The sequence below is a fragment of the Oppia nitens genome, unplaced genomic scaffold, assembly GCF_028296485.1.
Source record: "Oppia nitens isolate AA-2021 unplaced genomic scaffold, nextdenovo-longstitch-racon4-pilon3 scaffold32_pilon_pilon_pilon, whole genome shotgun sequence".
Classification (NCBI taxonomy): Eukaryota; Metazoa; Arthropoda; class Arachnida; order Sarcoptiformes; family Oppiidae; genus Oppia; species Oppia nitens.
In genome coordinates this window covers 925,045-942,861 of record NW_026533213.1, presented here as the reverse complement: position 1 = coordinate 942,861, position 17,817 = coordinate 925,045, and the positions used below count along the sequence as shown (strand labels likewise).

The following is a 17,817-nucleotide window of genomic DNA, read 5'->3' as shown; positions in this document are numbered from 1 at the left end:
TTTCAGATATGATTTTTATAATAATAATAATAATCAATAAATTATAAAAGATATTGAATGTTTTGAAGTAATAATAAATGTAGTGATAAAAAGTTTAATACAAATGTTAGAAATTCATAGGAATTCATTGGAAATATATCTAAACAGTAGAAACCAATGACGGGTCCCGTCGACAGGCGCTCAATAAATGCCAATAGTTTCCATCGCTGACGATATGACAGTCGATTAGATTTAAATACATATGAATAGAGTAAGGGTAGGGGTTTGTGGGCCTTACGGGTGACCCAAGTGCTCATCAGATTTATTGAAAACAATATAAAAAACGATGTAATATATATGATCGACAATACAAGTCTAGTCAAAAGTTTTGAACTTTTGTTAAATATGTAATAGTATTAATAGCAATTCAAATCCGATTGTCGACATATAATACAAATAAAACAATATATATTTAAACATATGGTTAAACTGTTTGGTGATATTTGTAATTGTTATATGATTTGCCATTTGTTGTCTGATTAGACTATAGTCGCACCAAATCATTGAAAAATATAATTTACGACAAATATCCTTAAACTGATAGATTATATACAGAGTGGCTATAATCCATACCATAAATCCACCCAATGTTATGCTAAATGCTTTGATTATCAAAATAAATAATAATAGAAATCAAATTTATAACATGCAATAAACTTATTAATTAATATTTTGAAATATATTATAATATTTATTCTAAACTGACATATCTTATGAAATATATTTTTAGGAAATTATGAAAAAATTGTAATTTTAATAAATTAATTAATAATTAAAAAAAACTTGCTAATAAAAATCTAGTTTTACTATAATTGTGTAATTGATATATTATACAACTTTAGAATAAATATATATTTAATTGATGTAATAATATGTTATTTTCATAGAATTTCCAAATATATAAATAAATACTTTTATTACCATTAAAATAGATGTGATGTTAATTAAAATTTGTTGTATAATATACAATGTATATTTAATATTATTTAAATTTTAATAATATTATTATTCTCATTATTATGCATATATAAAATCATATCATAAATTAATAAATAGTAATTTTCCTCAAATATTGTATTTATGGAAATTATTTTAAACTAAAATCTTTATGTTCTAACTATTAGTTTTATGAAATATAATGTAAAAATAATTTATATATAGTTTTATTATTATTATTTTTCAGTAAAATATTGTTAAAAATAAATTTTTCAAGTGATATTATTTATAATTTAACATACACATAATTTTTATTTGTCTTAATTTTAACAATTAGCATTTCTAATATTTTATTTTTAAATATATAAATAAATTAATATATTTTTTATAATATATATATATATATATTTTACTTTTATTAGGATATATATAAATAAATTTTGTTTAACAAAAAATGTGATCATTTCTCTGTAGTGATTAAAATATTATTATTATTAAATCAAAATTAAATATTAATTAAACACTTGTTTTATTTATTATTATTTTTTTAGTTAAACAGATATGTATGTGTAGTTTGGATAAAAATAGTTTTTTAATGAAAAAATTTGTTTACAAAAATGTTTTTAGGTATTTATCATTTTATTTTGTAATTAACAGATAATTTAAAAAAGTTATATAAGAAATTAAATTGAAATAATTCATTGAAAAAAAAACTGTTGAAATATATTATTAAAATATATAATAATAAAATTTTTTTAAAAAACATTTCGTCAAACATTTTTAAAAAATATTAATAAAATAAATGCAAATATATTATTAATTATTAAAGAGTTATTTTTTTTACTAATATTTACTAAATTTTGTCATTAATTTTGAAATAAAAAGCAGTTAAATGTTAAGTAAAACTATAAATTATTTAATTAGTTTTAATACCCAATAGCTTATTTTTTGCAAACAATTTTTTTCAATTACAGTATATATATTATATATGTTTTAAAAACAATTTCTTGATTTTTTGTTTTTTTAGTAATATTAGTGTCAGAAATATACATATAATTCTATGGATAAAAAATCAATTAAAATCTAAAAACAAAATATAAATAAAATTTTAGTAATTATTATTATTATTATTTCGATACTTTTAAATAACTGGTAATAAGTAGTCAATAACTGTAGGTTTTTAAACAACTTAATTAATATTATTCATAATTATAAAGTTAATTAAACAAACAACAAAACAATTTTTAATAACTAGTTTTTTATATATATGTGTAGAGTATTATATTCATTGACAAAAAAAATGCAAAGTTTGCAATTAATTAAAGTATCAATTTTTTTTTTTGATAATTATTATAGTTATTAACAACAAAAATTAGCACACATACAAACAAATTATTAATCCAATTATTAATAAATAATAGTACTGTAATAATATAGTAATAATTAAATTTAAGATAATAATTTTTAAATATTAATATTGAAAAAAAAATCTAATTATTATTTAATCATTGAAACTAATTTTGTCATAAAATTAAGTAAACAAAATTTTCTTATTATTTAATATATATATATATATATATATATATATATATATATATATATATATAGAATATATATATTACTATAAAAATCAAAATTTTGTGTGCTTTTTAATTACTATTTTTAAAAAATATAATAACTTAAATTATTAATTGCAATTATTTGTTAACATAACACTAGATGAAAATAAAAGTAATTACATATAAAGATAGATATTGTATATATTGTATAGACTTTGCAATTAGATCTCAATATCCCATTGACGACAATACTCTACAGAGAAAAAAACAAAAAGAAAAAAAGAAAGAAAAACAAATATAATAATAATAATAACATTAGAAACAAATGAAGTTAAACAACAAAATTGTTAGCAATAATAATAAACAAATTTAAATAATAACAATATATATATATATATATATATATAAGTCCGACACTAATATGATTTTGAATGAGAAGAAAAAAAACATCAATAAAAACATTATTATTATATATATTTTTCGACAAATATTTATATGAAATAACATCTCAAGTAATACATATACCCATTTAGTATCAATAGTAATAATAATTATAATTAGTTAAGTTAATAATTATCAATAATAATAATAATAAGTTATTTGGGGTATATGTTGATTACAGGGACATTACTCGACTGTATGTGTGTGTGTGTATCATAATAGACTATATATCAAGAGGGCGGCACAAAAGTTATCGGTATAAGTATGGGAACCATATGACAGTCGGCTGTATTACCTTTTTGGGCGCCGGTAGACGATTCGACTGTCAGACAAGCGGCAGCCGCTGCGGCCGCGCTCTCAGCTAACGAGTTCGAGTTGACCGACGCTGCGACACTGTTACCAGTAATACTGGCACCACTACCGCCGCCGCCACTACCACCGTTGGCGTGCAATACTTGTCCGCCGGCGCCGTTTTTATTATTACCGATTACTCCCCTATTAGATTGGTCTATAATCTCCCTGATCTTATATTCCCGATAGTGTAATCTCTGTTCCAGTATAGTGCCGGGCGGTGCCTGTTCCGATAATAACTTTTGCTGATATTGTAGCCAAAGTTCCTGTTGTTTTTGATAGCCCTGTAGCTCTTCCAATGTTTTTTGAAGAGTACTATAGTTTCAAGAAAAATAAAATAAAAAGAAAGTCAATTTGTTTACTGATAGGACAGTTCGATAATAATAATACTATTGATTTAATTGAATGAAAACTAACTCGTGTTGGGCTTTCAATGCCTTTTCCACTTTATTATGGCAAAGGACGGCATATTTGCGGAGTTTGGCCTCTTCGAAGTCCGGATCCAATTTGAGAACATTATCGAAACAGATGATCGACTTGTTATAGTCGGCCATTACGGCGTATATATTGCCGAGTGTATAGTGCGATATTGTGGTATCGGGTGCCACATCAATGGCTGCGTGTATAACAATGGCCGCCTCTTCGGAACTTTTGCTTCGATGCAAAACATTGCCTAACGATACCAACGGTATGTGTCGGTACTGATAGGGCGTCAAATGTATTGCCCGTCTCAAACAATCGACAGACTCGGCCGCATTGCCGACGGCCCGCCAATAGAAAGAGGCCATCGTATATAATAGCCATGAGCTTGTGTTCTATGGGAAATAGGATGTGTCGGTAAATAATTAAATTAAAATTAATATATAATTAAAAAGATAAAATGTTTTATTATTAATATTTAAAATAATAATAGAAAAAATAATAGCAAATAATATAACACTTGAACTTATTTTTTATGACAATGAAACTTAATTTTAGCAAAATATTGACTTTTATATGCTATTATATATTACCGTAATATTTACGGTAATATCAGTTTGTAAACAATAATATCTACGATATATTAATTATGATTTATAGATTAATACTTACGGTATATATATAAATATTATATATATATATATATATTTTCTATTATAAATTATAGTATAGGTAGACTACGTTAAACTGTTTACATAATAAAATTTGTGGTAAATTACGGTACTTTATATATATATATATATATATATTAATCAATCATTTATGTCATGATTTTAGTAAATACCATTATCTACACACACACACAAAACAAACAAAACTACAATTACCGTAAAACAAATATACCGTTAATAACGTATATGCTTATCATAATTACCTGTTTAAGTGCTTCATAGACAGCGTCGCCATAATCTTCAATATCATCCAAATTGGTAATAGTTGTATGAATATCATACTCAGGCTCAATAACCAATGACTTCCTGTCCCGTATAGACTGAAAATATATATATTTTTTTAAAATTTTCAATTAAAACATTGCTGTTCACATTATTATTATTATTGAGTATCAACGAAAAAATCAACAAATTATCAATGATAAAGCACAGGTAGGCGCAGCACATACCGGCAAATGTTCAAATGATGACATACTAAAATCCATTGGCATTATTTGACTACAGTTGGGCTCATGTTTTTCGGGCCGCGAATCGACGGCCACTATACGGACAAAATTATTTTCACTATAATAAAGTTAATAACAAAAAAAATAAATATTAATAAACATAAATAAAATTAAATAATAATTTTGTTATGTAATTACTTTTTCTTATCGACTGAATCGCCGTTAATATTATTATTATTATTTTGATAATTATTATTATTATTATTATTATTATTATTTTTATTATTGTTATTATTATTATTGACGTTAATATTATTATTATTATTATATTTATTCAGATTATAATAGTTGACTACATTATCATCGTTGGGTACGTAAAAAAGCATTGAACCGATATAGAGATCAAACTGTGTTAGAGGTTTGCCAGCTTCGGCACAGTTAGTATTGGTCGAGTAGACCAACTGTTCCACATCATCCTCGGTATCATCTGTTGGACAGATATTTACAGACAAAAAAACAAAATTAGAAATTAATATTAATTTGGATGAAAAAAATTATAAAAATAATTTGATAATTAAGAAAACATTAATTAGTAGATAATTAGAAATTTTAATAATAATAATAATTATTATTATTAATAAAAGTCATTAATATATGCAATAAAATAATTTCTATTTATATCAGGTGTTCATTAAATTTATTATATGCATTAATTGTTTGTATTTTTTTATAAATATTTTTTGATATAATCAAAACATTTCCAGTTAATTGGTTGCTAAAAAATTAAACATTAAATTGATATTATTATTATTATTTTCAATGATTTATAACAATATTATTGTATGTTAATATAAATTTCAAAAAATCATGATCTTTCAATAAAACAAAAATATTTTTAAAAACTACTAGTTATGTACACATTAAAGCAAATTTTTATACAATATATAAATAAAATTGTAATAATAATAAATAATATTATATTATAAAATCATGAAATAACTTTTCTATGTCTCTATTAAAAAAAAATATTAATTACTAACAATGTATGAATAAAACTAAAATAATAAAAAAACAATCATGAAATTGCTATAAAAAAATTTATATATATTATAATATCTTTTTAAAAAATAATTTCTACGCCTACTATAATGTCAATAAAATTTAGTAAATAAAATAATATAACTACTATCATAATAATTTATTATTACTATTATAACCTATATTAACTATAATATGAGATTTTTTAAAAAAACTGATAAAAATGCAAACAAATCTATTTAAAACAGGAGTCTAATTGATAGTAAATTTTTATATACAATTATTGTAAGTCTAAGTAGATCTTGATATTATAATAATCATGGTTTATGATTAAATATATATATATATATATGTAGTATAATTTAGTTTAAATATATATATAAATGAAAAATTATATTAACATTAACAACAACAAAAAAAATACTACAAATGTGTTACGTTTGATTATATTATTTTTTTTAAAAAAACTAAAATTATAATTTTAGGAAAAAATGATAGATAAAATATTTTGGCTAAAATAACAATTTTGTTTTGATTGATTAATTAATTAATTAGATACAGTAGAGTGTGATCATTATCATCATCACATATTTTTCAATAGTTCAGTGATAATAATAATTTATAACTATTATAACTATACTTATTAAATCATAAAATATCTAACCTAACTAATTTTTAATCAATCAATTTACTAAAATATCACAATAATAATTGTATAAAATTAATTAGAGTGGATGTTCAACTAAAAAAAAAAAATTTAAAAATATATAAAGTAGTGTACATGTAGTATAATGTTATAATAAGCAATCTAAGTCATATATATATATATATATATATATATATAGTTAATTAATTAATTAATAATTGTTAACAATTTACGGGGGGTAACCAAATACGGGTATAGAAATTATATTACGGTAACAATAAATAACACGAAAACAATATCAACATTTTCAGTCCCGCGCGGGACTGACCCGTAAAACAATTGATAAGATAAAAACCCCGATTGGTTTTAGAGAGAGAGAGAGAGAGAGAGAGAGAGAGAGAGTCTATGATATCCAAACCTTACGGTAATAATAATAATAATAATTTACCGCTACTTGTATTGGTGTCCGACTCGATCTCTTCTTTCTGGGCAATCAATTGGTTCTTAATAGTGGCCAACATATCGGCCCGTCTTTCCTGATGCAAAAGTGACATCAAATCGTACGGTCGACGCAATTGATAGACCGAATCGTCCTTTAAAAAAAAAGATTCATCGGATCGGGTGGTCGTGTGATGTATTTTGATGGACACACAAACATATATCATATATCGGGACAAACACATAATTAATGACCAATTGAATTAGTGAACGATGAGGTGATGCAAGTCGGGAGTGGACAACAACAACAACAACAATACCTGTGTCTGTAGTTTGCCGTCTTCGGTGACCACCCAATGTGTGGCCGCTTTTGAGGCGTGAATTATGATCAATAGATACCAAAGTATTAGACGATTGAAGCCAGCGATTCGGTGACCGGCAGCGGCGGCTGAAGCGGCTGAGACTTTATATGAATTGGTGGACATTGTGTGTGTGTGGCCGCGGACCCGATGGCCGCTATATTTTGTTTCACACGCAAGAGATATATGATATGATATTCACGGCTAACACATAAACACTACTCTATATGTGTTATACTGTTATACATATATATACAGTGTATGTGTGTGTGTGTTGTGTATAGTGTTTTTGCCACACAATGTTTGGCAATAATAATAATAATAATAATATAATAGTAATGTGTTTACATTCATACATAACATTTATGGTAAATAAATTACGTGAACTTAAAATTTTAAAAACTATTAATACTACTATTAAATTTAGAAAATTATTTACAAATCATATATTTAGTAGAAACAAGTCTAGTCAATGCTACAGAATTTATTTTTTAAAAGAAATTAAATATATAATAAAATTTTATTTTATTTAATTTAACATTAAAATACTGATATTAATAAATACTTTAGTATTTTAGGATACAAATAATAATTATTAAAAATTATTATTATTATCATATATATATTAGAAGTATTTATTTTTTAATAAAGTTATTTAATTTATTTTTATACTATTGATAATGGTGTGTGTGTGTGTGTGTGTGTGTGTGTGTGTGTGTGTGTGTGTTAAAGTTTTATGAAATTCAATACTTTATAATTGATTATTATTATTATAATAATAACAATATTATTATTATACAGTATTTCCTGTCGAATCATCTCTAAAATATGTAATATAAATTCATAGACAATATCGTAGATACAGTCTATTAAACCTATTAGATACAGTAAATTGTTAAATAAAATACTGCAATAATATAAATATATATATATAAAAATTACTGTACAATTTGTTAAATATATCATAGTACATATGCCTCATCGAAATTTTTATTATATCTATGTATTTTGATTTAATAACTATTTTTACAATTTGATGATTTAGTTTTTTAAAAATGATAAATTACTTAATTGCAATTATCATATTAACTGTATTGAAATGTTATTAAAATAATCAATAGTTAGTGTGTTATATAAATTTTAAACTTATAATTTATGCTTGATTAGTATTAGACTTGCATAACAATTATTGCTAGCATTGACTGTGTGAATGTGATTGAGAGATATGATTTTATTTTTTAAGTCACACAACTTATGGCTATTAGAAGACTACTAAATAATTTAATAATTGTTTCAAAATTAAACTTTATCTGTTAATTATTATATTTTTTTCAATTAATAGACCAATAATTTGTATCTAAAGTGTGGACTCATTAGTTAAATATATTAACAAAAAAAAATAGCAAAACATTTATAAAAAAAACAGTATTTCAAATCACGAGCTATTTTATCTCACAAATTAATACTAACTTATAAGTCTATAGTATGTTTGACCTTGGTAGTTTTCTATATATGTATATTTATCAATTTTAGCTACGTAATTGTGTACACAATTTTTGATCTATAAAAAAAATTAATACTTAAAAAAGATACTAGACTAGTAAAAGTAAAAATCAATCCAAAAAAAATAAAATAAAGTTATTAATTTTAAAAATATATTTATATACATTTAAAAAAAAATATTTATCTACTTTAAATCTATAGCTTAATTTATATGCATTTTTATACAACTTATTAATAATAAATTATAAAGTTTTTAGTGCATGTGTATGAAAAATTAATTATTATTATTATTATTTTTATATTAATAAAAACTTAAAATTCTACAATAATTAATGTATATGTAAACTAATGTAAACAAATTATATTTTTTTAAAAAATTGAATGAAAAATTTATTGATGATTAAACATAAATTTTAAAATAAAAAATTTTCCAATACTTAATTGCTCAACAAAAATAGTTGTATATTAGCTAATAGGTAATTTTTATTTATTTTTTTTTTTTTTTTGAATTTTTACATATGTCAATTTTTGAAGTTAAAAAAATTTTCCTAAACAAAAATAATTTTATTTAGTAACAAATTTATTATACAGTAAAAATTTTATACATTATTATGTTACATTTACATTATTATACATTTTATACATTATTATTATGATCTACGTAATTTATATTAGGAATCAAAACAAATTTTATCATAGAGAGAGAGAGAGAGAGAAAAAAAAAATAATTTAATGGAAAAATTTAAAGGCCATTATAGCCATTCAATTGCATTGCAAATATACAGTACATTACTATCACATTACTAGCTATTGTGAACAGTGAATACTACAGTACTTATTAACGCAAATAAAAAAAATTAGTAAATTTTTCATTTGACTATTAAATATTTAAATATATATATATTTAAATTATAAAATTATTGATTTTTATAAATTGTTTAATCAGTATTAACACCATAATATTATAATAATTAATACCCGATAGGTGAGTTTTAAAAAAAATATTAATAATAGGCTAGCTAATCACACCAAAACTAAAATTTTTATTATATATATAAAAAAAACTACTACAACTACCTGGCCACTAGCACCACAAGCGTCCACCAGTACACATACACACACCCGACACCCCCCGAGAAGCATACAATAATAATGGCCAGTTCACAGCCGCGACAAAATTTTCACGCCGAAGTTGAGGCGGCCATCAACAAGCAATTGAATCTTGAATTGCACGCCTCCTATACCTATCTGTCGATGGCCTACTATTTCGATCGGGACGATGTGGCACTGCCCGGGTTTCATAAGTTTTTTGAAACCCAATCGGACGAAGAGAGAGGCCACGCCATGAAGTTTATGAAATACCAGAACAAACGGGGCGGTCGTATTGTACTCAAGGATATACATAAGCCTAGTTTGGACGACTGGGGCAGCGGTATCGATGCCATGCAGGCGGCCCTACAGCTGGAGAAAACAGTCAACCAATCGTTGTTGGACTTGCACCGTATGGCCGGCGCCCATGGAGACGCTCATGTATGTAGTTTACTGGGAACCGGGCAAATATTGAATTATTTTTTTTAAATATATATATATCTATAATGTGAATCTGGTTTTTTTTCATGTGTCAACCCCTCCGCCCCCCTCAAAAAAAACCTAATAGATGTGCGACTTCTTAGAAAGTGAATTCCTCGGCGAACAGGTCGACTCAATCAAACAATTCAGTGATTATATTACTAACTTGAAGCGCGTGGGTTCGGGACTCGGAGAGTATATGTTCGATAAGGAAACACTTCGGGGAAACAATGGCAAAGAGTAGAGACATACAGACAGACATACAGAGAGAGAGAGAGATGGCGATTAAAACTCCAGTTTTTTTGTAATAATAATTTTTTTATATTTTATTGATAACTACTTTATCTACTGTCCATTGAAAACTACTGTATACTCTTCCAACTCTGTCTATATCAGAGAAAAGCCCTAATTAATTAATTACCGGTAATTACTGTTTTATTTTTTTGTTGGTATTACTATTATTATTGAAACTGTAAACTACTGCCATATTTACGGGATAGGGGGTTATGGAGCGGGAAAAATTGAAACCTATTAATGATCTATACTATGATATTACCGGTAGTCGTAACGTACATAAGCCTTGAATTTTGTTTAGTTTAGATTTTTTTAATTACCGGTAGTATTATTATTATTATACTGTATTACCCCTTATATTATAATTCTCATATACACACAACTATTGAATATTATATATATACCCTTAACTATAGTTTATACTAAAATATTTTACATGTGTTTCAATGATCTATTTTACATACACTATGAGATATAAATACAAAATTGTGTTTTTGATTTAATTTTTTTAATATAAATTAACAAAAAAAATATTGTGTTCATTTTTAATTATCTAGATTTTATATTTAATAAATGAGTTTTAATATCGCATTTATATACATGAATATTTGATTTAAATATATATATATCAATATATGGAATAAATTTTTTTTGATAAATAAATAAAACAATTTAATCTGTTTACCAAAAAATTATTATTTTTAAAAAATATTATAAATGATTAATCAAAATCATTATACCGTATATTTTTTACAACAATGTAACAATTATGTGACATTATTTGTCATTTATTTTAGATATAGTCTATACAATAGTATATAAATATTAATAAATATGTGAACTATTTAATAATTTATTATGTGTTTTATTTTATCGACATAATGCTAAATGTTTTGTAATAATAATAATAATATGTAATAATAAACTCTGAAAATATGTTTTATCCTAAATATTAGTGTATAATAAACAGTATATATTTTTTTTAATTAAAGGATTACATAATAAATTGATGTCAAATGTTTGATAATCATTAATTTTTAAAAGGATTTAATTTTTTTTAAAAACAATATTTTCCTCTTAGTATTCAATCATTTACTTAACTTTTTGTTTAGATTTTCAAATTATTATCACTAATTATATCAATAATGATAAAAAATATTTTAGTACACAAATTATATCTTATAATATACTAAAATATTTTATAGTTGAAATAAATTAACAACTAAGATGATAATCAAATTATTTAAAATTTTTATTTAATTTTTAATATTTAAAAAAACATATTAGAGTTAATATATATATTTAACGTAAATTGCAAATAAAATAATGTATATTTTTAATTAATTAAAAAAATATAATGATTAATGATTTAAATGATATTTTTTTTTGTTATACTAATAAAACTACATGCAAAAAAACATATCATTTTTAATTCAACATTAAATACATTACGGTAATTGTTTAATAAAAAAAGCTACATTATATATATACTGTATGTGTAAACATTTTATAGGTTTAATAGTCAGATAAGATTAAAAATAACAAATTTTTGATCACAAATTATAGCTAAACAAAATTATATTTCATTATACTGTATAATAAAAATACAGTATATTTTTAAAACATGATTGAACACATGCATAGTGATTGAGAGATAAACTAATGGTACTTTAAAAATTTGAGGAATGGGGTGCCTATTAAATAAAAATGAGGGAATGGGAGATGAGGGTGGGTGGAAATATGTCAATACCATGACGGGTAATACATGTTGGCCGCTTCCATGGCCTTGAAAAACTGTTGCTCCGAGTGCTTGTTAAGTATGTGTTCATGCAGTTGTGTGAGCTTACGGTAGACGATAGTACAGCCATCGATAAGACACTTAAATGGTTTGTCATCATCGGGAAAGTGTGTCTTAAAATGGGCAACCAATGGTCGCCGACCGCCGGATTGGAACTGACAGTCGCCGACTCGACAACGATATTGTTGACCAACGCTATCATCAGTAGACTTATCAGTAGGTTTGCTAACCTTTCTATTGAGTGCTCCCTTATCTACATGAAGAAAATTAGTGATAAAATGTTACAATAAATATACGACAATAATAATAATAATACTAATCATAAATACATACACTTAACAAATAGTTTGTTTGACTTTGTTGTTGTTGAGACACTACCGGCACTTGTATTGGTCAGTCCATTCATCTGTTTGATAGCACTAGCTTTTGTAGTCACATTGTGTTTGATCCGTCTGTGTCTATATAACCCAGATATTGAATGATAGCTATTCGTACAGCCCTTATAATGACAAACAAACAGTTTGTTATCATCATCGGCAGCACTTTGACCTCCCTTTTTGTTGTCAATTATGGCACTGGTATTATTGTCAACAACATCGGTGGCATTGTTGGTATCATCGTCATCATTGTCATCACTATCATCGGCAGTTGTAGTGGTCTTTTTTGGTATAAAATACTTGAGCAATGTTTCCGTACGACAAGTATTGAAAAACAATGGTTTCGATAGTTTTTTATGTATTTCCATCTGATGTCTCTTCAGATTTGACTTCATATTATAGCTACGCTGACAGCGATAGTAATCACATTTCCATTGTTTTGTGGCCAACTTTCGTGAAGACAGTTGTCCTCGTTTTGCTTTGAGCTTTAATTTTGAGCGATTCAACGATTTTTTCGGTGTTATCACAGCTTTGACACCACCACTACCACCGGATCTATTATTACCGCTCTCTTTGCTATCGTATCTCAATTGTAGTCGAAGACTTTGCTGAAATATGCGAGCCTTGACAGTGCCGTGCAATTTCACTATATGTTGATAGAGTAGATTCTCCCGTAAATAGGACTTTCCACACTCTGGACACACCAGATTGTCTAGACTACTGCCACCAATACTACCGGTGTTCAATGCACCCACCGATGCTGGCGATTGTTGTTGTTGTTTGGTTGGCGACGATTTGCCAAACAATAGCAACTTTTGTTTGCGGTACTCCTGTCGATATTGGCCCAACTTTTTCTGGCCGTGAATATTGCGCAAATGTCTGGTCAGATTCCACGGGTCGCAAAACCTTTTGTCGCACTCCGGACATATAATATCTCCTGTTCCTCGTTCGCGGCGAACGCCGCTACTACTGCCCGATACGTAATCTTTCATTATCGTAACATTATGTACGATTAAATGTCGGCGCAATTGGCGATTGTCGATAAACGATTGCGGACACAGTTGACATTTGAATGGCTTTTGGCCAGTATGGGTCAGGACGTGACGTATAGCGTTAGTGCGCAGTGGGGAACTGTAGCCACACTTTTTCCATCGACAATTATAGACACCTCCTAATTAGGGAAACAATATTTTTTTTACAATGGTATACAATGTAAATACAATGGTATTTCTTAAACAACAACAACAAAAATACCTTTGAAAACAAGTTTTGTATGATTTTTGACAAAATTTTCGTTAAATATTTTCTTTTCGTTACGATTGGTATTCCGTGGTATTGCTAGTGTGTTATTGACGGCTCCGGTTGTCTGTTTATCAGCTGATGACTGCGCTCTAGTACTGGTACTACTACTGGCTGTACTATTGCTGGACACAGATTTAGTATTATTATTAGAAGATTTCCTCAATTTTTTCCTTGACTTTTTAGTAGCTATTAATAAAACGAAAATAATTAATAAACAATTAGCAAATAGTTTCTATCAATAAATATATTTATAATTAAAAAAACTCACTCTTTTTGACATTTTTCTTATGTGGTGTCAAATCAATAATATCATCACTAAATATACTGTCATCGGGATCCACACCAAAGTCGGAATCATTATCATCATTGCCACCATCGAAATCTGGATCATAATCATCATCGCCATCACCAGCTTTGACATCAAACCGAGTTTCATCGGAATCAGAATTGAGATCAATATTAACCGTATGGTTAACCATTGGTTTAATGTCCAATTGATCGGAATCAGCGGCTGAAGTTGACGCCGCCATCGTTGTTGTTGTTTCGCTATTTTTGTTGACCAAATGGCTGAGACCTTTACTACGGGACAAATATTCGCTGAACAACATAAACGATCCATTATTGTTGCTATTATTGTTATCGGTGTTGTTTGTTGCTGTACTCTTGATTGGCGTAACCACCGATAGGCTACCAGTTTCCGATGCCGTATCAGTCTCTTCAGCGTCAAACCCTGGTTCTGATTTCGGTATAACCTCTAACTGGACAGAAATAGTCGGCGGTGGTGGAGGCGGCAAAAGTGGTGGCTTTGGCGCCATTTTACGTATTGTAATGATCGTTGGTTTATATGTTGATTTTGTTGTCGTTGTCGCCGCCGATTTGTTAACCGATTGTTTACTATTACTGGCAGTTGTGGTCGTAGTCGTTGTCATCGGTTGACTGGACAGCCAATCATTATCATCGGTTAAGTCAAGCAATGGTGTAATAACTGTGTCCTCCTTTTCTGTCTGATCACTACTACTACAGGTAATGTTGTTGTTGTCCAACATTACTACTACGGAACCAGTAGTTCTTGTATTACTTGTTTCGGTGGTCGTCGTAGTTGTCGTACTGTATGAGTGATCAGATTTTCGGCTATCATCGGCTGGTAATTGCAACATAAAATAACAAACAATAAGTCGGTAAAAAACATAACCAAAAGTCAATCAATATACGTACCGAATCGGTTGTTGGCCTTACGCCAGATGACCAATTCGTTACGCAACTGTTCAACCCGTAACTGATTGTTTTCCGTTTCCAACTTATTGGTCATCAATCGTGTCCACTCGCGATTGGCTTCCCGATGATTGCCCAACAGACGCCAATGTTTGGCCACAAACGAGTCGTACTCTCTGACCACTTGATCGACATATTGCTGACACTTTTGCTGTACGACAACCAGTTTGTCCAATAGGTTGACCTCCGTATGCATCAGTTGACAGTCCTGTTCGTATTTTGTGGCCAACGATTTGTATCGGTTAAGTTCGCCGGTAATCAGATCCATGTCTGGCTCTGCCGCGCTGTCCCGCTGGTCAGGTCAAGGATCGGGGGCGAGGGGTTAGTTGTTGTCCAGACCAATGGGATTTTTGATTAACCGTTGATTTCGGGTTGACTGACCACCAATTGATATGTATAGTCAATCAATCAGTCAATAGCTATAAATGCAATGTTTTTTATGTGGTATTAACCACTTGTTTACATCACTTTTAATACTATAATATTTTATTAATAATAATAATAATATTGTTGTTGTATTGTATTAATCAAGTATCGCGAACATAGACCACATATTTTTTTTAGTATAACATTGTCAGTAATATATACTATAAAACTATATATATTGTAAATACTAAATATATTGTGCGCTATTGCTTTTACTGCAATACACCTAAATAACATTGATAGTACTACTGTAAACCTAATGTATGATTGTATTACTTATAGTGCAATTGAAATGCCCGCACAATAATACCTAAGTTGCTAATCAATTACGTTAACTATAATTTTTATAATAATTATTATTGTAAACTATATGTACAGTAAATTAATAAAGTTAATTAAAATAACAATTAATTAATAATTCTAGATTTAATATCATTATTAGAAAATTTTTAAAAAAAATAAATTATTCACATAAAAAAAGATATTCACAAAAAAAGATAAACTTAATTAAAAATAATAATAATAGTTAAGGTTATTAGTAATACATTATAAGTAAAAATATTAAAGTTTTTTAATTAAAGTTTGATGTCAATTGATTACCTGAATAATAAAATTATAAATTTTATATTTACTTTTAGATCACTTAACATATTAACAACAATTATTTAGTTGATATGTATAACACTATAGTGTTTCGATAATCACTTAAAGAGTAAAAAAATAATTTTAATTAAAACTAGATCTTTGTTGGACTACTACTACTTGTAGTAGTAGTAGTAAAAAATTAATAAAACAATACAATTAAATATTTAATTAATTAATTAAATAATTAGTATTGATATTTTCATATTGATAACTATAAGTTTGATATGATTTATTATAAATTAATGCATTTAATATACAATTACAAGATTAATTTATAATTACTGAATATTAAATATAATAATAATATTAGCAATTATTACATTAATTATTAAAAAACATATTTTAATTCAATTGCGTTTCTTTTATTATTATTATTATTAATATTAAGTATTTTATTTTGTTTGACTAATTGCAACAAATTAATAATAGGACACTCAATAAACAAATACATTATAAATGAAATAATTAACATAACTATCAGATCCATTGCTATGAATTGTATCTGTAAATTGTAAAAAATTTAAAAATATAATATAAATGACTTAATTTAAGTTAAAAACTATATAAACATTACTTGTATTAAGTGACTGATATCAATGGTTTCTCTTTTGACAAATTGTCTAAAATATATAACACTTGTACTAATCAATAGCACACCTATTGATAATCGGGTCACAGCTCTGAACAGTTTGGACGACGACAATGAACTCATGAGATAACCTAATCATACAAATAATTAGGATATAAAACATTTTTTTATAATAAATAATAAAAAGTTTTAGAAAATAAATATCTAATAAATAACCATTTTTGTGAAGATGTTGATCAATTATAATCCAAATGTTACCGATTGACCACAAAATTTTGCCGAAGACATACCATAGATATAGATTGACTTTATTTTGTATTACATTAATATCTTTAAAGTTTTCACTCCAAACGATAGCCAATAGAGAAGTCGACAAACAAACCGTTGCCGACAATGATCTTAGATATATGTTTCGGTAAATTGATTGCAGGAATCGGTATTGTTGTAAATTTCTTAAACTATAGCCTAACATAATACCGATAATATATAGAGATAAATATTGATCGGGATATATAAACAATCTGATTACTGAATAACGCATTTCATTGAGTAGATAGCTATCGGCTGTTTCATAGGGTATCAGTTTTATGCCAAACAATACATTTGGTAATATGTTGGCCAAAAATGCCGGTATCAGT

The 17,817-nt window shown here is 26.5% G+C and overlaps 3 protein-coding genes across 3 annotated transcripts; 1 reads left to right on the top strand and 2 right to left on the bottom strand.

Annotated features, from left to right (window-relative positions):
- Nucleotides 1-3,078: 3,078 nt before the first annotated feature.
- On the bottom strand, nt 3,079-7,699 carry LOC128956757 (tetratricopeptide repeat protein 17-like). Its single transcript, XM_054302472.1, has 7 exons — nt 7,366-7,699; nt 7,056-7,200; nt 5,267-5,410; nt 4,927-5,024; nt 4,681-4,797; nt 3,744-4,141; nt 3,079-3,641 (listed from the first exon to the last, which is right to left on the bottom strand). The coding sequence occupies exons 1-7, from the start codon at nt 7,528-7,530 to the stop codon at nt 3,206-3,208; spliced, it is 1,503 nt and encodes a 500-aa protein (XP_054158447.1). The 5' UTR covers nt 7,531-7,699; the 3' UTR covers nt 3,079-3,205.
- Nucleotides 7,700-9,831: 2,132 nt separating this feature from the next.
- On the top strand, nt 9,832-11,195 carry LOC128956755 (soma ferritin-like). The gene is made up of 3 exons (XM_054302468.1): nt 9,832-9,892; nt 9,996-10,437; nt 10,565-11,195. Exons 2-3 carry the CDS (start codon nt 10,060-10,062, stop codon nt 10,718-10,720), a joined length of 534 nt encoding a protein of 177 aa, XP_054158443.1. The 5' UTR covers nt 9,832-9,892; nt 9,996-10,059; the 3' UTR covers nt 10,721-11,195.
- Nucleotides 11,196-12,424: 1,229 nt separating this feature from the next.
- Nucleotides 12,425-15,993, bottom strand: LOC128956751 (zinc finger protein 845-like). Its single transcript, XM_054302465.1, has 5 exons — nt 15,463-15,993; nt 14,516-15,388; nt 14,200-14,433; nt 12,902-14,116; nt 12,425-12,821 (listed from the first exon to the last, which is right to left on the bottom strand). Exons 1-5 carry the CDS (start codon nt 15,785-15,787, stop codon nt 12,514-12,516), a joined length of 2,955 nt encoding a protein of 984 aa, XP_054158440.1. The 5' UTR covers nt 15,788-15,993; the 3' UTR covers nt 12,425-12,513.
- Between the last annotated feature and the right edge of the window lie 1,824 nt (nt 15,994-17,817).